Source organism: Scleropages formosus, chromosome 24, assembly GCF_900964775.1.
Source record: "Scleropages formosus chromosome 24, fSclFor1.1, whole genome shotgun sequence".
Lineage (NCBI taxonomy): Eukaryota > Metazoa > Chordata > Actinopteri > Osteoglossiformes > Osteoglossidae > Scleropages > Scleropages formosus.
In genome coordinates, this window is record NC_041829.1 from 5,923,617 (window position 1) to 5,948,941 (window position 25,325).

The 25,325-nt window shown below is 43.6% G+C and overlaps 3 protein-coding genes and 1 long non-coding RNA gene across 12 annotated transcripts in view; 3 read left to right on the forward strand and 1 right to left on the reverse strand.

Moving 5' to 3' along the window:
- The first annotated feature begins 1,637 nt into the window (after nucleotides 1–1,637).
- Nucleotides 1,638–3,298, forward strand: LOC108936456 (uncharacterized). Its single transcript, XR_001966267.2, has 3 exons — nucleotides 1,638–1,701; nucleotides 2,524–2,600; nucleotides 2,941–3,298. It is a non-coding gene; the product is annotated as an uncharacterized LOC108936456 (long non-coding RNA).
- A 2,875-nt stretch (nucleotides 3,299–6,173) lies between these two features.
- On the forward strand, nucleotides 6,174–10,029 carry LOC108936462 (outer dense fiber protein 3-B-like). Of its 2 annotated transcripts, none has more exons than XM_018755825.1 (7): nucleotides 6,174–6,411; nucleotides 7,313–7,444; nucleotides 7,544–7,747; nucleotides 7,851–7,952; nucleotides 8,052–8,173; nucleotides 8,507–8,647; nucleotides 9,583–10,029. In XM_018755825.1, the coding sequence occupies exons 2-7, from the start codon at nucleotides 7,333–7,335 to the stop codon at nucleotides 9,673–9,675; spliced, it is 774 nt and encodes a 257-aa protein (XP_018611341.1). In that variant the 5' UTR covers nucleotides 6,174–6,411; nucleotides 7,313–7,332; the 3' UTR covers nucleotides 9,676–10,029. The 2 variants fall into 2 exon arrangements, with proteins under 2 accessions (XP_018611341.1, XP_018611342.1); XM_018755826.1 differs by lacking the exon at nucleotides 6,174–6,411 and adding an exon at nucleotides 6,899–6,949.
- Nucleotides 10,030–10,756: 727 nt separating this feature from the next.
- Nucleotides 10,757–16,309, forward strand: rabl2 (RAB, member of RAS oncogene family-like 2). 2 transcript variants are annotated; one of them, XM_018755627.2, is made up of 8 exons: nucleotides 10,757–11,150; nucleotides 11,227–11,256; nucleotides 11,991–12,070; nucleotides 12,218–12,297; nucleotides 12,471–12,582; nucleotides 13,114–13,211; nucleotides 13,464–13,547; nucleotides 14,985–16,309. In XM_018755627.2, exons 1-8 carry the CDS (start codon nucleotides 11,044–11,046, stop codon nucleotides 15,063–15,065), a joined length of 672 nt encoding a protein of 223 aa, XP_018611143.1. In that variant the 5' UTR covers nucleotides 10,757–11,043; the 3' UTR covers nucleotides 15,066–16,309. The 2 variants fall into 2 exon arrangements, with proteins under 2 accessions (XP_018611143.1, XP_018611142.2); XM_018755626.2 differs by lacking the exon at nucleotides 14,985–16,309 and having other exon boundaries at nucleotides 13,464–14,299.
- Nucleotides 16,310–21,269: 4,960 nt separating this feature from the next.
- The window catches only part of LOC108936537 (SH3 and multiple ankyrin repeat domains protein 3-like), a 205,775-nt gene continuing 201,719 nt past the window's right edge, over nucleotides 21,270–25,325 (reverse strand). For 6 of the 7 annotated variants that reach the window (XM_029248682.1, XM_029248683.1, XM_029248681.1 and 3 more), the window contains one exon: nucleotides 21,270–23,687. In XM_029248682.1, the coding sequence (XP_029104515.1) occupies nucleotides 23,126–23,687 (562 nt within the window). In that variant the 3' untranslated portion in view covers nucleotides 21,270–23,125. The remainder of the gene's footprint in view (nucleotides 23,688–25,325) is intronic. The other variant, XR_003797304.1, reaches the window with a different exon arrangement.

Below are 25,325 nucleotides of genomic sequence, written 5' to 3' on the forward strand. Positions count from 1 at the left end.
TCCCCACCTGCATTTCCTGTCGTGACAGTGCTGTGTGCAAAGCGCTCTTCGAACAACCTCGAAAACTCGGAGAACTCGCAGGGCTAGTCACTAAACCCCGAAGCAGCAACAGTCAAACTGGGGGGGGTACGGGAGAGTAAAACCCTCCATGCTACTCAAATACAGTACAGTACTAAAAGCCATTGCTTTGCAGATGACACGGAATCTGGGTTCAAATCCCCACTCCTGCAGCGATGAAGATAATTACCCATCATTGATACATTAAAAATACCAAGGTGTGTAAATCGGTAAATCGTAAGTAGTGGTACAAACCGAAGACTTGTAGGTTTCTCTAGAGACGAAGTGTCAGATTAATGGATATATAATAAATAATAAACAATGTGAGGTCAAAAAAATCAGAAGCACTTGTGCGTGGCCGTGAACCCCAAATGCCGTCTTTGTCCTTATTTTCCACTTTCTTTGTTCTGTAGTCTAAATAAATGTTACGTGAGCTATTACAGCGATCCAAGTTGCCAACCTTCCCCATACTAAGAGTATTAGCACACAAAGTCCAAAATAGAATGTTGACAGATTCTCAGTTTGAGGTCTGATGAGGTGGAATGAGCTCCCACTGTCCCTCAGAGCAGCTGAATCCTTTATATTAACGGTCAGAAAACATCTTTCAGACCCGCTTCCCTCCCGATTTCATAACAGCTCCACAGGATTTCGTCACACCATTGCGTCACAGCAGCATAGTCGCCCGGTGGTTCAGTTAATGCCCCGGCAGTGTAGATTCACACAGTACCTGTGCCTTAGAGGGGGACACTGTGGAGTGGGTGTCCTACAAGCGTATGACAGGTGCCAAGCAAACACCTAGCATGCAGAGCACCTGCACCTGACTTAATTCCTGAAGACAAAAGGGGAAATAAGTTTTGTGGAAGACAAAAGGGATAATGCAGCATTTTAGTGTAGGTCTAGTAATAAGGAAAAAAGGACAGAGGCGCTGGACAACGGAACCATGCGGATGTCCATGTGGGCGGCGCAGCGAGCAGTGCTGCCATCTCACAGCACCTGGGTGGTGCGCGACGATGTGGGTTCGAGCTCCGCTCAATCTGTGTGGAGTTTGCATGTTCTCCTCGTGTCTGTGGGTTTCCTCTGGGTGCTCTGGTTTCCTCCCACACTCCAAAAACAGGCTGTTCAGGTTTCCCCCATAGTATGTGAGTGATGCAGAGAGAGAGTGTGTGTGTGTGTACCACTGATGTATGGATGAGTGACCCAGTGTAAGTAGTGTATCCAGCAGTGTAAGTCACTGCGGTGAATAAGGTGTGTGGGCTCATAACACTACGTAGAGTTCGTCAGAAGTCGCTTTGGGCTGTAAATCTGTTTCTGAGAGTGAAACTGAACGCTGTGTCGTAACTCCACACAAAGGCAATGGCGCTGAGTCAGAGAAGGAAACGAAAGCTACCAGGTTCAAGTGAAAACTCGAAATAGCACATAAAGCAGGTTTTAAATGCACTGAAATATTTGTTCATCCTTAGTTTTTCCTAGTAGCCGAGTCACAAACATGTTTTTACTATACAAAAACAAATATATAAAGACATTTTTAAATGTAACTGCTCAGAAGTCACATGAGAGGGTGGGGACAAAGTGGATATAAAAGGAAACTTGACTCTGTGTCGGCCTCTTCTATCCTGCAGACATGTCTGCTGAAGGATTACTGGGGTAAGTGCTTCTCTTTGTGGGTAAACGCGCAGCATTAATAGTTCAGGAGGGTAAAGGAAAGAGGAAGTAAATTCATGAGCCTCAGATATGACTCATCCACAAGTACTTTTAAAAGTATTTTTAAAATTGACTCATTTACTTTTAAAATATTGCTTTTCATTTCGATGTGAAATTACCAGGATGAGGAATGTAAATATAGATAGGTAGATAGATAGATAGATAGATAGATCCAGGAACAGACAGGGAAGGCTCAATATGAAAAATTAATTTTCACTTGAAAACTATTGTTGTTACTGAAATTCTACTGATTACTTGTTTAAAAAAGTATAAAAATAAATTTAAAATATATACAGTATATAGCGGGGCGGTGCAGTGGCACAGTGGGTTGGGCCAGGTCTTGCTCTCCGGTGGGTCTGGGGTTCGAGTCCTGCTTGGGGTGCCTTGTGACGGACTGGGTGTGTCCCCTCCCCCTTCAGCCTTACGCCCTGTGTTGCTGGGTTAGGCTCCAGTTCCCTGTGACCCTGTATGGGACAAGCGGTATCAGATGATGTGTGTGTACAGTATATATATATATATGTATGTTTATATAAATACTTTTTGTCTGCGTGTCACAATTCAGACTTTCGCAATTATTCCATGACTCTTCTACACTAGTTCCTCTTTTTCTTTCTCGATTCAGAGCAGCACATAGTTTTTAATGCGCACGCTGGCGTTTGACAACAGTGCCACGCCACACATCGCATACTTATGACACACAGATTGTTTGTCAGCGAGTCCACACCTACAGGTTCAGCAGGAAATATTGCCTTTTTCATTTTGCAGACAACTGCTGGGAGGAGCCCAGCAACAGGGCGCCCTTCAGCATCGGGTCTCGGCACTTTTCAGCTTGCTCAACTCTTGTGAGTACATTTACAAACCTCAGAAACACCAACGCTTTACTCACTTGCGCAAATAAATCTCAGCTTATCACTGTTAATTCTTATTTATTGTATTGTAATATGTGTTTATGTACTATACATATATATTTATTAGATGTGTTTAGTAATGGTGTAGATGCTCAAAACAGAAGGGTTGATGTCAAGTGCCGAAACATTACATGAAAGCCCTGTAATTTGGCGAATGATTTCGATTTTAATCTGCGAACGTCAACACGTCGCATACTCTGATGAGCCCAGTTCTCAAACCGAACATATGCCTCACATCCCCAGCCTGAGAGCGTAAAGTGTGTTTCGTCTGCAGGGAGGTGGTGAGGAGGTGGTGCTCCCAAGGGCACACCAGGGCTCTTCCCCATCAGCACTCACACCTGGTGCTGGGGATCCCTAGTGCAGACCCAGTGCTATGACATCGCACGGAGGACATCTCGAAAGACAACTATCGCAAACAGACACAAGAAGCAACCAAACGAATAAAAAGCCAGAAAATGTTGAATTATTACTGACTTGCTGAACTATTCCTGAACTTTTTTATTCAAAATGGCAATCTTCTGGTTGTCTGCGTTGCTTGGTTAGCAGGGTTTGGGGGCCCTGCAGGTAAAATGTTACCCCAACAAGGCGAACTGCAATTTCCTTAAAAAAAAAAAACATAAAATAAAATAAAAAGAGTAAAACACTGCAACTGAATCTTTGCTGTGTGGCATGTTTTTTTTTTTTTGTGGAAGTTATTGAATATGGCTTTCGCTGTTATATAGGTGCAGGGTGACAGTGGTGCATTTCATTTACATTTATTCACTTAGCAGACACTTTTCTCCAAAGCGACTTCCAGTGAACTCTATGGAGTGTTATCAACCCACACACCTTATTCACCAAGGTGATGTACACTGCTAGATACACTACTTACACTGGGCCACTCATCCATACATCAGCAGAACACACTCTGTCACTCACACACAATGGGTGAACCTGAACAGCATGTCTTTGGAGTGTGGGAGGAAACCAGAGCACCCAGAGGAAACCCATACAGACATGGGGAGAACATGCGAACTCCACACAGACTGAGCGCGGGTTGAACTCATGTCCTTTCGCACCACCCAGTATGAAGAACTACACTATGGCTTAACACTTCACTCCACAGTTCTGACAGCCACTCCGCACTTCCTCTGAAGGTGTGGTGTGTTGCCCTGGTAACGTCTCAGCTGTGGACGTGTATTCAAGTGGCTGAGATCATGTGTCTCGCAAACTACGACTTGAATAGCGAGGAAAAAAAAAAAAAAGACTCACAGAAAAGGACCCAGAGGTTTTTGGAAAAGGAAAAATACACACATTTCCAGAGCAAAAGGCACAGAAGGAAAAGAGTGACAAATTCCAGTTTATAAACAACTTGCTGTACAATAAAAAAAAAAAAAAAAAAAAAAAGAAAAACATGCAGGAAATATCTCACTAGTTAAACTTTTACACACTGTGGTCATTAGTTTCATGCAAACTAAACAAATATAAAAGAAAAATGCAGACCTGCTTGGACATGAAGGTAGAGCTGCATGGGAAAAAATAACTGAATAATGAAATAAATGAAAATAAAATTAAACCACTGGACTGCATTATTCTCTCAGCTCTCTTGTATAACTATTTATGGGAATGCACTTAAAATTTCCCTGGTCCTCATGGAACATATGTAATAATTATAATACCTATTTTCTCATTATAATATGAGAAACGTGGCAGGCCCCGGCTAAACCCGCTGTGCCACCACGCCCCCCGCTATGTTTATAACTACAAAATTTATTTAATTTTGCGCATTAAAAAAAACACAGCTGTGACAAAACCAAAACTAATAAAGCCATTTGCAGTTTGTTTGTTTGTTTATTTCTTTAAAGCCGTTTCTGTTAGTTCCGCTTTCCTTTTCACCGAAACTGATCTAGGTTTCATTTCTACCTCTCGCTGCAGTAACAGGGCAAGGAAAACGTGAGTCGCTGTAGAACTATCAAAACTCACCAAGATACTGATACGGTTGAGACAGACAGATCCAGGTGGGGTCCAGGTGCAATCCAGGTCAGGTGGCCAGAGGTGATGTGACAATGGGTACACTTATGGGACTTATTACACCTTCTGCCAATAATTATTAAACACTAAATAAAAAAAAAACTATCCAGTAGAAGGGAAACCGGGTAAAATACTTTAAAAATGTCAAAACTTTACCAGAACTGGAGAGTAAAATACAAGAACTGATAGAACACTCAATACCTCAGACTATTCTCAAGGATTTCACCTCGAACATCATCTGCACTATTTATATTCATAATGAACAAGTGAACCCTGACAAAACACAGTCAGTCTTCTCAGGTTCTACAGACTCTCTGTAAACCTGGAGCTCATTGCCTGCAAGAACTCCTAAGGTGGGTCCATCTGTGCAGGTGTTTGAGGTGTGGCCTGGGGCTCAACCAGAACAAATGTCTGTTAGTAGAACCCACCAGAACACCGGCAGGGCGTATGAGCAGAACCCACCTAAGTACAGACAGGGCGTATGAGCAGAACCCACAGGGCTTATGAGCAGAACCCACTTAAGTACCGACAGGGCGTATGAGTGGAACCCACCGAAATACCATCAGGGCTTATGAGCAGAACCCACAGGGCAGAACCCACCTAAGTACCGACAGGGTGTATGAGCAGAACCCACAGGGCATATGAGCAGAACCCACCTAAGTACCGACAGGGCGTATGAGTAGAACCCACCGAAATACCATCAGGGCTTATGAGCAGAACCCACCTAAGTACCGACAGGCCGTATGAACAGAACCCACCGAAATACCATCAGGGCGTATGAGCAGAACCCACCTAAGTACTGATAGGGCGTATGAGCAGAACCCACCTAAGTACCGACAGGGCGTATGAGCAGAACCCACCGAAATACCATCAGGGCGTATGAGCAGAACCCACCTAAGTACCGACAGGCCGTATGAACAGAACCCACCGAAATACCATCAGGGCGTATGAGCAGAACCCACCTAAGCACCGACAGGGCGTATGAGCAGAACCAAATGCAAGCCTGCAAATGTTGGCTTTGAAGAACCTTTACTTTAGTGCTTGAGAAACAAGAGTCATAAGTCACAGAAAGCTAGAACTACACACCTGCACTGACTAGAGAAACCATTTCCAACAAGATGTATTCATCTTAATAAATTTAAGAAACTGCAATAACATTTACATTCATGTATGTACAATTACAACAACAACAATAATAATAATAATAATAATAATAATAATAATAATAATAATAACAACAACAACAACAACAACAGAGTATGGCAGAAGGTAGCGCGGTTCTGCTGTAGGTTCGAATACGACTCGTGTGTCTGTGTGTATTTCCTCCCGGCGCTCCGGTTTCCTCCCACAGCCCAAGGGCTGCATTACACGCAGTTCAGGTGAATTGGCGACGAGAAATTTCTCGCACTGCGTGAGTGGGGTGAGCGCCTGCGTCTAGCCTACTAGCTACCCTGGCCTGAGACAAACCGATGACCCGTCCACGCCGCGCACGGTGATCCCGGGATAGGCTCCGGACCACCGCGACCCTGACCGGGACGAGCGACAGTGAGCGAGAGCGCGAACAACACTAAGAATTCCAAGTGAAGGAGGAGAGAAAGTCTCGCGCAGAGAGGACCTAGTGATGTGAACGAAAGGCGCTGACAGCGACCTGTCCTGCGCATCCCTGGCAACGGCGTCTTAACGACGGAAATCACGGCTCGAAGCATCAGAGTCCCGCGGAGCCCCGCAGCGCGAGGTACCTGCCGTCACTGCTGCCTACACCCCACGTGATCTGCCACACTATCGACGATTATTGATTATGAACACTGATTTATGGTGAGCACACGTCGGCGCTACTGCGGGGTAAACGCTCCGTCCACCGATCGAAACAGCGCTCGTCTCGCGCTGGTCCGCGGTAATAAAGCAGGACCAACACCGTCAATACAATAGAGCCTTCATCATCCACGATCCAGGAAGCATTTTTTTCGCAAAATTTTTCCGTGCATAGCTATTCAGCAACAAGTGAAGTAACTGCACACATCATCGCTTCCAAATCTGAAGAAGAAGAAAAATCCCACAAAAATTACCGCCGTGCAACCGGTGTGAAAAACGCGCACGCATCTCTATCTCTAGATGAACAGGTTTTTGTAAAGTGTAAACCTATATACAATGCTAATTATTTCCTTTACTCACCCGAATGAGCTGTAATAAAAGTAAAAGCCATTACTAGGGTAACCACAAACAAAACTTGAAGCAGACTTTCCACACCATGGCGATAAGTGCAGCAGATGCAGGTAATACTCTCACTTTACTCTCGCACTTTGTTAACGAATTTATTCATATATTTCATTTGTGTTTTACACTGTTCACAGGTTTTTTTTTCTCTTTTTTTTGGTGGGGGACACTACCTTTACATTCACGTTGTAAAAACAATTTTATACAACTCTATAAGTGTTGCAGAACATGTTACCATGGTATTTTACCATGATGAATGGCGCAGATGTGCGCTTCAAATGCGGTATGCGCTTTTTGCTTATTTATTTGTTTATTCCAAAAAACCTCGGCGGCAGAGATGATGACTCAGACCTGAGCTGCTTGCACACAAACTGAATAAATCAGTGGTGATTCTCTGAAGTCTGAAGGATTCTCTCTGACAGCTGGAATTCGAAGGTAGGCGATGTCGCAGGCTGATGTGTGGGTGGGTTCCTGGCGGCCCCACAAACGGAGGGGCCCCATCGCAGCTCTCTACAGCAGCCCGGGACCCAAATACGCCCTTCCAGGAGCTACAGGTACAGGGAAGGGCGAAGAAAACCAAAGCAGGGACTGAAATATTTACTCCTGGATTACCGCCCAAGCCAAAGCTGAGCTTTTCTTTCCTCTTCAAAAAGGTGTCAATTGTCACGACCCGAGAAAACGGAAAGCGCCGGCATTCAGCTTTGGCCTTTGCCATAAGCAGTTTTCATCGGACTGTTCTCCTGGTCCCACCTACCTGATCCCCTCAAACGTCACCAAGATAGGAAGGCAAGGCAGCCCCGCCTACTCAATCTACGGCCGTCCCAAAGATCCGCCGCTCTTCCAGACCCCTGGACCAGGTCAGTTACGTGATGGAAACATCAAAAATTGATAACTTGGGTATTTTTGAGGGCTTGTTGTTCACTGCGGGACTGAACAGGTGTGTCGACCTTTGGCTTTCAGGCTGGTACTCTCCGGAAAAGTCAGGGAAATCGACGTTTCGCTGTGCCCCAGCTTACTCGCTTTCCGCACGAACCAAAGGCTTCTGCCAGGACCAGACACCAGGTGACCGAAATGTCGGCCAAGACGCGGTCGAGAGATAAAAAGACCGATAAAAAGGCCAGTCTTGGCTGACGAACTGCGTGTTTATACTCTTACGCTCAGGACCTGCTGCCTACATGCTGCCTTCTGTACTGGGACCCAACGCAGTGAACAAGACCTCTGCCCCTAATTTCTCCATCACGGGCCGGAGGAAAATTGGAAGCTTCTGCGAAGATCTTCAGAAGGTGCAGTACAAACTTTAACTCCAAGCCCGGTCATGCTTCATCAGTACCGTAGTACTGAAATAGTATACATGGGGCAGATCGCTGGACACATTGGCTCCATGTACTACTCTTATCGATGTTCGGATTTAGGTGCTGTCCTGGTTAGCGGTTCTTCTGAATTCAGCAGTTTTAAAAGTTCATTCCATTTCAGTGCCTTCATGGCTTATTAAGGAGGTCAACAAACTATTCGAAGGTTGTAAGATCTTCAGCAGTGCTTGTAGCCGCCCGCCCTCCCAGAAGATATCCAGGTCTTTGCTATGCCTACACCGCAAGCATTGTGGTCTCGCCATGCAGACGCCAGGGCCCGCAGCATACCGTGTGGTAGATCCTGGCACTTACAAGTCCAAGTCACCCCGGTACAGCCTGACTGGACGCAACAGCATGCCCGGAGACACCACGCAGAAACCAGGACCCGGGGCCCACCGCCCCGAAGAGGTCAGTTCTTTCCCCACTATAAAATCTTCACTCTTACTTATACTTCACAGAGCAGGATGTGTCCACCAAAGAGGAGTTATTGAAATCTATCCCGACCAGTAGCAAGATCCTAAACGAGGTGTCTTACCCTGGTTACCAAAGGTTACACTAATGCAACTCGTGTTTTAAATTAGTGCCCCGATTTTCACTCAAATCACAGCAAAGCAATCAGAGCAGAAGTTGGTCAGTCAGGGTGGTGTGGTGGTACAGCGGGTAGCACTGCTTCTTCACAGCCCCTGGGCCGAATTGATGACAGTAAAATGCCTAGAATATGCGTATATGTGAGCAACTGCCCTGCAGTGGCTTGCTGTCCTGTTAAGGTCGTCCCCGGTCTTACACTGTATGCTTCTGGGATAGACTCTGGATCACCACGACTCTACATTGGACAACAGGTTATTGATAACTGATGGACTGAGCTCCTCGGTAGCTAGAAATACCTTTATTCCACATTTAATTATTTAGATACACGTATCTATCTAAGCTTCTTACAATGATTCACCCATTCATACAGTTGAGTAAATTTTATTGGAGCCACTCAGGGTAAGTACCTTGCTCTGCTTTAATTTCAAGCTGTAAATAAATATGCAGGGTGCTGTGATTTAAGCATTGCAGCGTTACTGTTTCGTCCCCTTCCTCCACTCCACAACTACAGGTTTTGTCTGCCGCTGGAAATTATTTCGAGTTTCCTCCGTTTATTAATTGAATACGGCACTTGATCACTCAGAATAATGGCCAAATAGTTACTCGTAGGGTGGACTAAACTGTATTTTATAGTTTGGATGCACCAAAACTGCGGAGTTTAAGCAAACGTAAGAAAAATAGTTAAAAATAAACTTCAAACCACTGTTTGACTTTATTTGAATTAAGAACATAAGTTCTGTAAATTCTTTCCTCAGGTGACTTTCACACGGGGCAAGGCTCCCAGCTACTCTTTTGGAATCCGGCACTCGGAGTTCATCGCACCGCTCATTATCGATGTGTCAGAGTGAATCATTCTCATTTCCTCTGGACCTCACCTGCTTCTGGAACAAAATGCTGAAATGTATTATAATGCAAAATACTGTATGCATTCAGGGAACTTTCTTATTCTGAGTCACGGATATTGTGAAACATGAGGCCTTGACCTACATGTTCCGCAGCTGTACTTTGAATTGGAGGAACCCAGTTTGGTAAGAGGACAAACTGAAACCATAATGTAATGATACGTAAGGTAATCTCTGGATGATGAAGAGTTTGCCAAACAGCAGCAGCAATAATCAGTATTTCAAAGGATCAACTGTCATGAATTTATGAGAGAATCATTAGCACTTAGGATAGCAACACTTTTTTTTTTTTCCACCTGTTCACATGGTTTCTGAACGTAATTTTACTTAAAATAATGGAAGTCTCAAAATCACTTGCTTGTGCCAAAATCTGAAATTGTCACCGGTTCAAAATAAAATTAAATGGAAAAAATAGTAGTCATGTGACAACTTGTAAGGGGGAATAAACAATATTACTATTAAATGCAAAAGCGGAATGCCAGAGGGGCATGTGGCTCAACAAACAATTTTTAGGGTTTTACAGTTAGCTGTGCTTATAGATGGCATTTGAAATACAGTACAATTAACACAAGTTTAATACTTAATTTTCCCTTATCATAATGATGAATATATCATGATTAAGCAGTAGTTTCTTTTTGTAACCAAAACCAAGCAGGCCAACATTAAACGACAAAACTATTGCACAGATGTTCCTTAGTAAATAATAAAACTAATTTTTCATAGAACAATATTTATCAATAATTATAATACAATTAAATACAAAGCAGTTATAACCTAGGGCCTAGGTATGTAGGACACATTAAGCTTGCTTCATTTGCTACACCCATGAGTATCATGTGCATAAATAGAAGAAATATGATAGTTATTTGTATTGAAATACTCCATAGTTAGGCTACGAATGACTTTTATATCGCTGAGACGCAGGCACTACCGCATGTACTACCGCATGTACTCAAGAGGAAACATTCAGGCACCAGAACGGACAGCTCACTTCCGGGAAGGGGTCCTTGTGGCGTCGCTGCGTTGCGTAGAAACCGTCACCACAGTCGGCGATTCGAACAAGACCTCAGAAAACGCTTAACGGAAGCTCTTTTGAGCTCTTTACTGCACATTTCGGATTTCAGGGTTCGCGTTCAACATCTGCGAACGATGGCATAGCGCACTACGTGGTGCATAATCCGCCCACTGTCGTTAGCTGAGCCGCTGGCTCAGCGCGTGACGGGAAAAACCGCTTGCCCGGGGTGAATGAATTAAAACACACGCGCGCGCGCGCAGAGAAAGAGAGATCGATCGCATCGGTGAGATCGCGCGGAGATGGCGGGCGACGGAGGGCACGTCCTGGACTTGGACCAGGCGAAGTATGACGCAGATGAGCAGGTCAAGATCATCTGCCTGGGAGACAGCGCGGTTGGGAAGTCCAAGTGAGTGTCTGGACAGAGCCCGATCTAGCACTCTGTGTGTGTGTGTGTATTCATTCGTCTCGTTTCTTCTTTTTAGGTTGATGGAGAGATTCCTGATGGACGGATAGTACCCTTTTACATACCTGTCTTTACAGATCTATGTGTGTGTGTGTATATATTATATATATATATTATTTATACATAACAGTAAACCCATATATACACACACACATACAGGGTTATATACACTAAGTCCTCAATTTGCAAACGCAAATATTTGGGAGAAGTGTTTAAGTCGACTTGTTTGTAAACAGTCATCTGTAGCACTGTTTATAAAAACCTCAGTCGCAGCTATAATAAATGTATACTTTAACAGCAAGAATACACAAATACAGACTGAAGCCGCTTGTCCCAAGCGGCGTCGCAGCGAACCGGAGCCTCACCTGGCAACACGGGGCTTAAGGCCAGAGGGGGAGGGGACACACCCAGGACGGGACACCAGTCTATTGCAAGGCACCCCCAGCAGGACTCGAACCCCAGACCCACCAGAGAGCAAGACCCAGCCAAGCCTGGCCACACCACGCCCCCGACACCAAAAATAATGCCATATAATATACTCATCTAACCCTAAGTTTGCTTGCAGTAGAGTGTTATATTTTTTTTTAAACCTCTTATGGAATATTATGGATATCAGATTTGCTTTTCATTAGTAGGTATGAAATTATTAGTGTCACCTCAATATAATGGGAAAGGGTTTAGTGTTGAGTTACTGAAACATCCCCTGGCGATCTGTGTGTGAATCCAGTTATTGGCCATGTGTCGGTTGCGTTATTTGGAGCCCTTAACCACTGTGTCTCTCAGTCGCCCCCAGCAGCTGTCCACATACGCACTGACGCTGTACAAGTACGCCACCGCAGTCGACGGGAAGGCCGTGGTAGTGGGTAAGTGCCTGCGTGCGTGCGTGCGTGGAACAGTACCCGGACACAACCTGCTCTGACTTTCGGAACTGCAGCGTCGACGCAGCGGAGTGGAAAGAGTAGGTAAATACAGTGTGCATTACATGGGAATTTGGTGTATCTGTGCCACAGACTTTTGGGACACGGCAGGACAGGAGCGCTTCCAAAGCATGCACCCCTCCTACTATCACAAGGCCCACGCCTGCGTCATGGTGAGTGCCTTTCTCGCACAAACTTCAGCACGGGAGCTCAGTTATTAGAAAATCGATGTTTAATTCAGGAATTAGTATTCTTTCTAAAATGGAAATTATGAAAATACAGCGTGGAAAGCAAAAAAAAAAAAAAAAGTTTAAATTGCGGTAACATTCGTTCTGATCTTTTTCAGGTGTTTGATGTTCAGAGGAAGATCACGTATAAAAATCTTGCTAACTGGTATAAAGAACTCCGGGAATATCGCCCCGAGATTCCCTGTATAGTAGTTGCAAACAAAATAGATGGTAAGTGCGTTTTTAATTTTCTTTTTCTTGAAGTGAGCAATCTTTTTTTTTTTTTTTTATTCCAGACGAATAATATTAATGTCACATTGATGTGAAGCTATAATGTATGCAGCCCAAGTATAGTTTTTACATTTATTCATTTATTTCTATGTATTTATCATTATATTTATTTATATTTATAGTGTTTTTTGGACTGAAATGTGTGCACTTATGTAAAAAGTTAAGCTATAACTCACTAAAGGGGGCATTTCTGTGAACATCATTAATGTGTACAGGCATCCCTCATACTAAGAGAATTTGTAACGTAAATCAAACCCTATAATTACCATAATGAATTGTCAAGTTGCACCAAAAAATACCTTGCAGGCAGATTTCTCTTGAAAGGCGAATTGCTCTCACATTCGGTTCACTCTTCACTTATTGCGTATGGTACTTTACAGATAGCTCAGCAGAGGGGGTTACAGTACTGCATTGTCCAAAAAAAAAAAAAATCAGATATTGCATCTAATTTTTCTATTGATTGTATTCCAGCTGATATGAAAGTTACTCAGAGAAACTTCAATTTTGCAAAGAAACAAGGACTGCCTCTGTATTATGTGTCTGCTGCTGATGGAACCAATGTAGTGAAGGTGAGACTGAAAGCACGAAGACACTTACGGCAGGGGGTGCTGTGGTTAGAGCTTCTGCCTTCCGCTCAGAGAACCCGGGTTTGAATCCCGAACTGATGCGGTAAAAATGTCCCAGCTGCATAAATGGATTAAATAAGTATCTTAACAGCGTAAGTTGCGTTGGAGGGAAGTGTCAGGTAAATAGCCAGATGTAAAACTGATGGAAACGTATGCGATGGCTGTATTGACAAGGAATATTTATCCTCTCAACAGTTGTTCAAGGATGCCATTAAGCTGGCGCTCGCTTACAAGCAGAATTCCAGGGATTTCATGGATGAGGTCATGCGGGAACTTGAGGTATGTCTGACGAAGAGCGATGGTCCCATTGGGAGAACGCGACACTGGAATCGTAGCGTCTCCACTCGGAGTCTTGGAGATGGAGTCAAGTTAGTGAAGAATTAAACATATTTGTAAGCCACACCGGACTGTGAAAACCTGAGAAACGTTGACAGACTTTATGTTGATTTTGCGTTTTAAAGCGTCAAAGCCGGGCGGATTGCATGTTTGGGTTTTGACGAATACGAATTTAGCTCATTTATTGATGGGTCAAGTTGAGCTTTACCGCCCCTCCTCTAAATACACCGCTCGAGTTGTGGGAATTCGACCGTATGAGTCGCTTGAGGAGTACGGGCATTCGTTCACGTTCGTGAGAAGCGTATTTAGATTTCTTTCGCCTCCTGAAAGCTGAGCATCACGAGACGTTTACCGTACAGCTGGTCCCCGACTTACGATGGGGTTCCATTCCAATAAATCCGCCGTAAGTGGAAAATATCGTAAGTCGAAAATGCATTCAGTACACCCAAACCTACCGACCACCGTGGCCTAGCATACGTGCGATGGGCATTACGGGATGTCATGCTGGGTAATTATCTTGGGTTTCTCCTCAAGAGTAATTGCCCTCCTTGTCTTCTTCCCACCAGTAGCAGGAGACACAAATGGACGTTTTGTAGAGATGATCGATGCACAAAACGCGATGTAGATACGGGGGGGAGGTATCCAAAAAAACGCTGGCAACACAGAACGCTGTAGAGTATCGGTTGTAAACACTAGCGGCCACGTGACAGACCGGGAGAAGCGGATCCTTGCTGCTGCCCAGCATCACGAGAGAGTATCGCACCGCAAATCGCTTGCCTGGGAAAAAAAATCATAATTTGAGGTACGGTTTCTACTGAACGTCTATCGCCAGCTCACCATCGCAAAGTCGAAAAATCCTAAGTCGAGGAGAATCTGTAATTTTTTCTACGCTTTTCTCCAAATCAACATACAGTGATTATTGACTATTATTGATCTGATGCCTTCATCCAAGGTGACTTACAGTGTTAGACACAGTACACTAAACTCCATACAGCAATTCACTCACCTACATAGCAGAGTAACACAAAACACAGAGTCACTAGTTTACCTGAAACACGTGTTTGGACTGTGGGAGGAAACAGGAGCACCCGGAGCAAAGCCACACTTTAAGTGTACGTTATGGAATAGCTGTGAAGGAGCTGAATGATCACAGGTAACAGCAATAAAGTATTATAGCGCAGTTAATAGAGGGAAACTGCCTTATTATGTCGAGTGATAACTGATATTAAATATTGAAGGAACTATCTCCATCTAAATGGGATTTGTTGGTCTTGTGTAACATAAACGGGGATCAGTTTTGGAGCTCAGGAACGCTCAAAAAGTTTTGCTGTGGAAACTATTGGTTTGACGACCTCTGCATTCCCTGCTCGACGAACGCAGAACTTCGAGCTGGATGCGAAAGAAGAACGAAGCTCCGAGAGGGAAGCGGAGCTCTTCCTGGAGGACTCCGAAGTGGCGTGAGCCTGTGCTCGTCCCCGAACCCCAGTCCCTGGACCGGAAAAGACGAGGGATGAGGAGAACCTCCGGCGTGTCCATGCGGGAACAAAATGAGCATTTTGATGAGGACTCGCCAGTCTAGATGTTTTTAGGGGCGTCGCTTTAGCCGGTGGCTTATTGTACAAGTGACGCGTTCACATGAGATGTTATTCTAAACAGTCTTTTAGGGTGCGGAGAGGTCAAAGGTCGGGATGCATTAATGCGACACATTTTTAGATATTTCAGGCTTTGGTGATTTTTCACGAGCAAGAATTTATACAAAGGACTCCACCCCGATATAAAGGGGAATTGGACACCTGATCTGGAGATGCCATCTGAGTTTTAGGCCCTTTGCCAAGTGTCCAAAACATGACATTAATATTATTGGGCAGGAATTAAAAAGATTATCATTCCTTCTCAGGTGAGTTTGTTGGCGGAAAAAATCAGTCATATTCCGAGTGGCGTTTCAAAGGGTCGGCGAGTCGAACCCGTGGTTTTAACTGCTCGTCCGCAGCGTGTTTGTACTTGTCGGGTAGAACTGGGTACCTTTGTCATACCTGTGCATCCACTTTAATTGTTATTATTGTTCAACATGTGGGTGTCATAGAACAGTTTTTACACAAAGTACATTGGAAAGAAGAGTTGCGTAATTATGTTTTGCATCCTTCCGCTAGTTTTGTGAGCTTATTACGCCGTCCACACTACAATTTTCTGGTGGAATTTCTGTTGCACGCGTTACGTTCGGTGCGGATTCAGCCATAAGTACATATAGAACCGCGTGACCTATGATGTGAAGTGAAGTTGTTATATGTGAACGGCTTTGGCCAAGAAGCTGCGGTATGTCCTCATTCATTGTGAGGGTAAAATCGTGCAAGATTCGTGACGCCACTTGTACGTCGAGGTGCGTTTTTTTTTTTTTTTTTTTGTTTTTAAATCAATCTACTGTGAAAAAAATGCTCGTCGTCATTAATGTTTGTTTGCACAAGCGTTGTGCGCTTTTCTGAATGTGACAGTCGTACGACTACATGAGGACAGGAATCATTTTGAACCGCGGTAATATTGCACCCGGTTTCTATATTTTGTGATAAAGCAGTAAACAAAGTATCAGTAAATTGCACATTGTTTCTTTGATTTTTCTTGTTCTTCAAGGATCCTTTTAAGACATTAAGACTGCAGTTAAAGGGCAGCAAATGGGTAATCTAAATGATAAATTTATTACATAATAAACATTGATCTCTGTGGTATTTTAGGTGTCAGCGCTCATATTACACCTGTCATTCATGTTGTTTTTTTAAAATTTATTTATTTGTTTATTTATTTTTTAACTCAGTAACTTACAGAAAGATGAAACACACGTTGAACCGGGGGGGAGGGGTGGACACTTACCTCCATTTGTCCTCTTATCCGGAAGCTGAATGCAACATCAGCGGCAGCTTGTTACACGTCGCCATGGACACCATCCTGCATGTGCCGCAGAAAGACCCAGGAGGGCTGCTATAACGGTTATTGATGATAAATAAATAAAAACACCAACCTGCCACCCCGAAATTCAAGAACCTTACATTTCTGACCAAAAGCAATGTGAATAAGTCTTGAAGACTTTGATGAGGATGTAAAACAACCCATCATCAGAGAACCCCCCCTGAATTACCATACCAACTATATTTTGAATATATAGCTTTAATCCCACCTAGCCATTCAAAAAATTCGGTTTCGGTGACTGTTCTGTTATTTAAAATCTTTATGTGTGTTTCGCTTTGCTGTGAATGTGCCACTAACCTTAACAGCTAACTTGGCTCCAAATGTCCACCCTCGGGATGTAGCACCAGACAGCAAAAGTTGTTCAATAAAAATGACAGACATAATATGCAGTCACCGAAATAAATTGAAAACATCGCAGTGAAGCGGAACTAAAGCAAAAAGGGGCTGAACAAGTTTATGAAAAGCTGGTGAGATACCATCATATTATTACAGTATGGTCATATTATAAGGTTTTCCTAAATCTGCAGTAAACGGTGTCCATGTGTACTGATTTATTTCTGGAATGTTCAGCATTTCAAATATTTCTATCTGTTTTTCTACTTCTTTCACTTAACATTTATTTTTCTACCAAATATGTTTTTTTTTTTTTTCCCCCATGCTTATTAATAGGTTTGGTTACTGTACATATGTATTCATGTATGTATACATATATAATGTATATGTTGCATATGGGCAGCTGGTAGTGGCTGCTGTCTTTAGACCCAAAAAGACTGCAGGTTTGAATCCCACCTCCAACTGTAATACCCAAGAGCAAGGTACTTACCCTACAACTGCTCCAGTGACATTACCCAGCTGTAAATAATTGGAAGTAGCTTAACACCATAAGTTACTTTGGAGAAAAATGTCAGAAGAACGTATATGTATATATGTTTTACGTTGACTGGTGCTGCAACCAAAGTGAATTCCCCACTCGGATTAATCAGAAATCAGGTTTTGGACTCGATGGATCGATCGCTCCATCCATCCATCTTCACTGAGATGTTTCACTACAGTCTCTACTGAAACTTTTATTTTTATTTCCACCGCCAGCGTTTCAGTTTAAAAAATGCTAATGTAACGCAGCGTTACGCAAGCTGGGGAAAAAAAAATCTACACTGAATATTTTTTATCCATGTTAGAGGGTCCAGTCACACTATGAAACACAGCTGCATGTGAAATCATGATGGGAACTCAGGAAAAAAATAATACCTGCCAGTAAAAGACACTTTAATGCAATTTGCCCAATAGGGCGAAGGGACTCGACACTTGAGACATCGTCTTACAAATCGACACCAGTCACTGCATGTGTACTTTATTATTTTATATGGAATTTCCATGAGACTTCCAGGTAGCTGAGGACTCAGCATAAACATGAGTATTACTTAAAAAGACAACAGGAGTTTGTTCAGTATTGCAGTCGTCCGCTCAAGACCGTTGGAATGAGGAACACGTTAACCGTCAGCATCGTCGCACACGCCATCCGTGTCGCTCTGAAGTAGCTGAGGCCAGGAGCGAGCAAAACACCGTCAACCGTAGTGAGTGCTTTGGAGCACAGTTTTCTTAGACGCTAGACCCCCCACCCCCCTCCCAAGAGCCTTAAAGGTCACATTGCTTGACGTCGTGCAAAGCGACTGTTAATGCTCAGGTCTGCTGCGATGCCATGTCTGAGATACCGAAATATGTGGTAAATTTGCTCTTGTTTAACCCCTGGGTTATGTTCCAGACAGTTTCCCATGGTTCCATTGTTGGAATTGCTGTCCAAAAATTTGGCGGCCCGCTATAGCCGATTGTAAAGTAATTATAACACATAGATGATCCCCTGATGTTATTTAACAACTTCTCACCAATTGTATTTCTACACTTTGTTTTGGAATTTATGGTCAGTTTTTAATTCTGACCTGAAACGACACCACTGTGTGTCTGCGAGAGAACTCCAGAATCTGGCATTTGATACTTTATTATAATACATAAATAAATGTATTATAATACATGTGCTCACACACGTGTGCATACGTGTCTCTATATATGTATTAATAGTTCATAGTAGTGTGTATGTATTCCCATCCCTACATATATAAAGGTGTGCATGTATAAATATGCACCACAGTTGTACAAAATGTGAATAAATGTCAAATGCCGCAGAAGCGATGATTGGTAATTCTGTGTGTTCATATATGATATGAGTAGCGTTGAGGATGCAGCCAATCAGATGGCAGAATCCATATATATATGAATGATATATATATATATGATATATAATAATATTAAAAAGGGGGCGCAGTGGGTTGGATCGGGTCCTGCTCTCCAGTGGGTCTGGGGTTCGAGTCCCGCTTGGGGTGCCTTGCGACGGACTGGTGTCCCGTCCTGGGCGTCCCCTCCCCCTCCGGCCTTACGCCCTGTGTTGCCGGGTTAGGCTCCGGTTCCCCGCGACCCCGTATGGGACAAGCAGTTCAGAAAGTGTGCGTGTGTGTGTGTGTATAATAATATTATATATATATATATGAATGATAGAGAAGGGCTGTAAAAGGGTCAAACTGGACTGGAACAGAACCCAAGGGCTACTCCTCTGCAGCGTCTCGGCTCATCGAAGTGGACACCTGTCCCGCGCTCCGGCCGAACATGTTGTCCGGCGTGCGGTCGGAGCAAAGTGCAGCGAGGGCTGAGAGGTGCTGGGCTGTCGTCTGAGAATCTCAGCTCACAGTGCAAAGAGGATCTGCCAGCCATGGAATAGCCATCGCAGAGATCATCCAGTTCCCATCTCTGCAAGATCTCAAGCGGGATTCCCAAATTTGGCACCTTTTCCGTTCAGTTTGTGCTTTGTAGTTTCGTACTAAACGACAGCGTGGATTGACCCTGGACAACAAATGTATGCAAATTAAGTAAATTTTTTTTTGATTTTTTTTTTGTTTTTTTTTTTTAATGGTATTCATTTAAAATGTATTTTCACCCCATAAACTGTTCAGAATGTACAAAAATTCAGACTGGCTGAGCTGCATTTCACTCCACCAGAATCCAAACATCCCATTCTTCTGAGAGCAGGGTAAAGATGCGTTTTTTTTTTTTTTTTCCCCCCCTAATCACTGGCTGTTAAACAATCCACAAAACCTTAACCGTAGCTCAAATAAAATATACCTCGATACTGTCTCAGAATATGAATTAAAATGTTAGTGAAAATCCCACAAAGGAACTCTTCTGTGTATATACTGTATATTCTTTTACAAAAAAAAAAAAAAAAAAAGAAATCCACCAAAATCCAAAAAAGAAATTCTATACATACATTAAATAATCTTACCAGATGTCAGTAGTACTCAAGATTTCCAGGAGGTGGCACCAAAGTGCTAGATCTAATAGTTTAAAATATTATTTGAACAAAAATATTTTTTTTTTTTTTTTTTTTAAAGATAAAGAAGTACAATTAAACACTTTTGGCACATTTTTTTCATTTTCTCTTTACAACAACTATCACTCCATGACATATCTAACCTCCAAAGCACAAATGAATAAGAATCCAAACCAAAATAAGAGGAAAAGCCATGATATTTCAGCTTTGTGTGAGCTGACCCGGCGGTCAATAGCGGAAAGCAAAATATCCTTAATGCTTCAGTGTTTCTGAAAACGCTGTTCCGAGGCTCAGTGCTCAGGATCTTGGCCAACTTGTGTCAACGTTTCAGTAACACGAGGCGGAGGGTGTGGTATTTCAGATGCCGACAGTTTCACACTGGTGTAACCGCCACCTTCTAGCGCAGTCCTTAGTAACTGATAATGAAGCTGCAAATTATCAGGCTTTGCTGGCCGTCAGACTTACTGTACCGCTCAACTGCATGACCCAAGTCCGTGAATTATTCTTCCCAAAAGATGTAAAATTAAAGAAAACACAGAAATATTGTTGCTTTTTTTTTTTTTTTTTTTTTTTAAACTTGAAATCTGGAAAAAAAAAAAAACCGGTGTAGGAAACGAAAGGTCAGGTTGTTGTCGTTTGGATCACTATTTTAAATACTAGTGAACACTTCTCTCTAAAATGAATACGTGCTGCTGGTAAGACCCTGCACATTTCCATCAGCATTCAGCAGCTCGCTGAGGTCCCCAGAGACGGGGGTCGGAGGTGAGGGCTCGTCGGGCATGGGATACCGGAAGGAAGGGCAAACGGGCCGAGCACGTTCGCGACTGATGAGCGGCGCCGAGGGCCGCCCCAGACAGTGGCTCAGGAACAAAGTCACGCCCAAAGGCACTGGCACATCCTGTCACCCACCTGTGACCATCATCGCCTGTTCGGTAAGTGACCTGGGGGGGGACGCGGCACAGGAGAAGCAAAGAGAAGGACCGGCAGAGCCCGAACAGGGCTGAGATGTGCCTGCCAGCAGGGCAGGAGTGGCTCTACGCTGTTTTTCCACAATGGATGGGGTTGTGTTAGCACCTTGTTTTGTGCAAATCATCCTCTGTTTCATAGTTCATAGAAATAATAAAATTTTCTCACCATATTAGACAGGTGGTTAGCTATGCATATATGCCAAACATTCATATATTTATATATATATATCTATCTATATATATTTACTTTTTTAAAAATGTATATGAAAACTATTATATTTACATTACTTGATTAATATAAAAAGCAAATAACTGCAATTTGTCCATATTTACATTTTAAGGAACTGTCAGAGGACTTATTACCAAGCCTAAATTTCACTCAGAAATTTCAGACTTAAATGGATACAAAAGTTTAACCTCTAAGCATCATTTTCCACAAGCTACAAAACCCACCGATGAGAGAACAGAAAGGAAATTAAATACCCAAATCGCTTAGCAAACACGGGAGTCTAAAATCATTCGAATCGTCTCCGAGAAACCCTCAGCGACGATCTGTTACAATTGCAGATTTCGTATTGACGTTTAACGTTTAGTTTCTGAGGATTTCTTTTCACTCCTATGGATCCTGACAGATGACGTCACGACTCTGTCCTTTTCCTGCAGATAAACGTCTTTTCACTGGGAGAAGAAAGCAGCTTCATCAGCCCCCCGCCCCTTTATTGCCATGTGATGCGTGGAGTAACCAATCAGCAGCGCACTCTGTGCGTGGCCACGCCCACACCCATGTCCCAGCGTGCCGTGGCCTTCCCCCGCGGCGGAGACCTTCGCCTGGGGGACAACTGGAGCTTGTAGTCCTATCGGTCTTCTTCGACATGATCGATGCACAAGCATATGTAAACGAAGCTGATTGGCTGGAGGGGTTTAGACCTCATGATGGCTCTGTACCTTAAATTTACACCTGTCACTCAGGGAAGGAAAGCGGTACCTTGGCGGAAGCGGGAGGAAGCCAGAGCTAGGATCGGGAGCCTCTTGGAAGAGGTATCACCAAGGAGGAAATGGGTACATATGGAGCAAGAACGGAACCAGTGATGCAGCCATGCCCGGGTGCGAATGATGGGAAAAGGGGGCGGGGTTCATCATAAACCGCACATACGGCTCTAGGTGGGGCTGCCCTCCATGGTGGAAGACCGTATTTCACAACCCGCAACGAACAAAAACAAAGGCCACCCTCAGGACCATTACCTCCAAACAGCATTTTTATATAATGCTATATATAACTATAGAAGTTTGGTAAAAGCATAGCAAAACTATATATATATATATATCTATCTATGGTGGGTAAATATACTAGATATATAATATTCATACTTTATATAACTGGGAAAAATGATTATTGTTGGTGGAATAACTTGTATGTTCTCAAACTAACAGAAGGACACAAAGTTGCTTAAATATTTAGTATTTCTAGATTTTTGCTTCTCACTTGCCACATAGATAGGTATGGTACGCCAAATCTATAATTTCAACTGTAAAACGATGCTTCTCAGAGCAAAACCAAATAATAAAAAAATAATAATAAAAAAAAAAATCCTCCAGCGTTGGTTAAACATTGTTTTAACAGTACAGACACCCACAGTCAATAAAAAGATCTGAGGATTACAAATGCTCTTTCAATGCAACCGCGTGATTTTACTGCCTAACCTGGAACAATGTAAAATGCGATATATTAAAAACTCCAAACACGTGAGGCAGCTGAAATTCCCTCACTGAGGAAACATCTTTTATCCTGTTCTTTCCAGCTGGTCGTTAAAAAATATTCTAAAAGGCAGCTGAATTTTTCCTTTTAGAACAAGATTCTTCCATGGAGTTCAAGTGGGGAAAATCTTGAGAGGCAAAAACACTGAGAGCGCAGGGGGGCGGAGTGAGGGGCGGAGCCATTCCATGGAGGGGGCGGGGAAACTGGAAAGCGTGAGGAGCGTTCGGAGATGAAACTTTCCTAAGTGGCACTCGTACGACATCGCTTCAGAGAGATGGATTTGCTGCTGGATGTACTGGCTGGGAGGGGCCAAGGGCAGAACCATTGTGGTGGGTGGGGTTTGCTCATCCATTCCCGTTCAGTGCAATGCAGTGACTAAAGTAAAAACGTAATAACTTAATTTCAAGAGTAGCAAATGTGTAGAAATCATGGTGGGGCTAGAAGGGGCTTACGTGGGGGGTCAGCTCTCTAGCAGCTGCTTTAGAGCGCGCTCGATGTTCATGCGGTGGCCCACCCGCGTCACGCCCAGCTCGGCGAAGTCGTCCTTGGTCAGGGCTGGAAGGTGGGAGCCCTCGATCTCGTGGTCCTGGAAGCGGTCCCGGTGTTCGCCCAAGTTGATGCTCTCCAGCCAGTCGCCCACGTCGTACTTGTTCCACATGTGCAGCGGCTTCTGGTGGAAGGGCCGCAGGGTGAGCAGCGGCGAGCCCAGAGTGGGCGAGGGCGCCGGCGAGGGCGAGCGGCTACGAGCGCTGGAGCTGCGCATCACGAAGCGCACCTCCTTGGGCTCGTGCGGGATGCTCAGGCTGGACGACTTGAGGATGGTAGGTGGGGTTGTGGGGGAGGTGGCTAGGCCGTAACTCCGCCCCAGAGGGTCTGTCCTGTCGGGGGAGACTCCTCCGGAGCTCTTGCCCGGGCTTGGCGTCCGGCGAGTCACAGGGTACCGGCTGCCCGGCCTGATGGTGTAGGTGGTGCCGTAACTCCGCTGCGAGATGGTGTGTAGCTCCCCTAAACTACTGAAAAGTCTAAGTGCCAAGTAGGTAGAGGGGAGAGGAGGAGAAAGCGGGCAAAAGAGAAGGGGAGAGATAGAGATTACCAGGTGACCAAGTGAAGGTTAGCTAGTGCAAGCTACTCTAGGGTAAAGCACAACCTGGGTGGGGGATGGGTAGCAGACACACTGCAAGCTGGTTAGGCACACAATGGTGAGTCACAATGGGATGCTCCTGTCCTGCATAATTCGACCAGAAAGAACCTCGGAAAAAAGCAGCACTTTCCTTCAAGAGAAAAAAAAAGTGATAACACCCAGAGTGGTGTCGAAGAACGCGTTTCCCTGAAAATGATTTTTTAAGTATGCTTTGCAGAGATACGGCAATCCCATTTGTGCGCATGGTCTATCGTCCTACAGAAACGGCTGTATAAGGAGAAAGCATAAATACATCGCTGACAGGACCGGATGGAGACCAGCTCAATTTTGAGATAAGCCCAGAGAATAATGACCGAGAGTGATTTCATTCATGGCTTCTCCTTCACGGGCATCGGGTTCTGAATACACGCTGCATACACCTCCATCTGTAAGATCTCGCGCACAATGCCCTGCACTTTCGAGCTGGCTGCCCAGAGAAAGAACGCACTGAAGTACCCCGTTTGCGCCTTTTATGGATGGAGAGATTTCAGAGAGTGAGCTGCCCTTGAACGGAAATGCTGCCACTTAGTATCCAGCTAGTTTTAAGATCCCTTCACCCCATTCATTTGCAGAACTCAGAGAGAATACATTGACTTCTCCCCTTACAAGTGTTTCAACAAATTTTTGAAGATAATTTTTTTTTAACATAATTCTTTTTTTTTTTTTTGATTTTTTTAAAAAAAAAATAATTGCACTTTCTTTAGTTATCCGTATTGTAAAATTTCCACATCCAGGCGTAAGTATGGCAATAAAGACTGGATTAATTCAGCTTGCTTTTACAGTGTTTCCAGCTTGTATCTGGAGTTTGGGTGTGTTGGTGATCAGTAACACCAGAAAGATGAGGTTGAAAATGTTGTACAACCTGTGTTTCCACACCCAGCCATTAGTTGGCAGTAAAACACACTCAGAACAGAAGAGGAGTGTGTGTGCGCCTTAGTTCATGTTTCTGAACTGTTTATGAACGCCCATGATCTGTAAACAAGATGAGAAACATTACATATGTTTTTAGGATGAATCTATCAAATATCAGCTTTAAATAGATGCATAGATTTTTGGAAAGAAGCTACTTTTATTTTCAGTCATTTAAAATTAGTTTTAATTTAAATGTGGTTACAAGTTTATTTACATGTTAAAGTAAGTCTCAGCTGATCTTTTCTAATTTTAGTTATATTTAAGACTTTTACAGAACCCCATCCACAAAAAATAATGGGGCATGCTAATTGCTAAGCTTTTATTGGTAATTGTCGATAATGAAGAAAGCTGAGAGTAGCCGAAGGCTGACGAGCGTTGCACACGTGTATGGGATGATTGGGCGAACCAATGGGATTGATTTGGGTATTGAGGAGGTATGTTTTTTATTTTCAGTAATTTTAAATTAGTTTTAATTTCATGTTGTTTGAAGTTTAATTAAGAAAAATGAAATGTCAATTTTTTTTTTGTATTCCATCTTTATCCATTTTTTTTTTCCAAAACCTCAAGA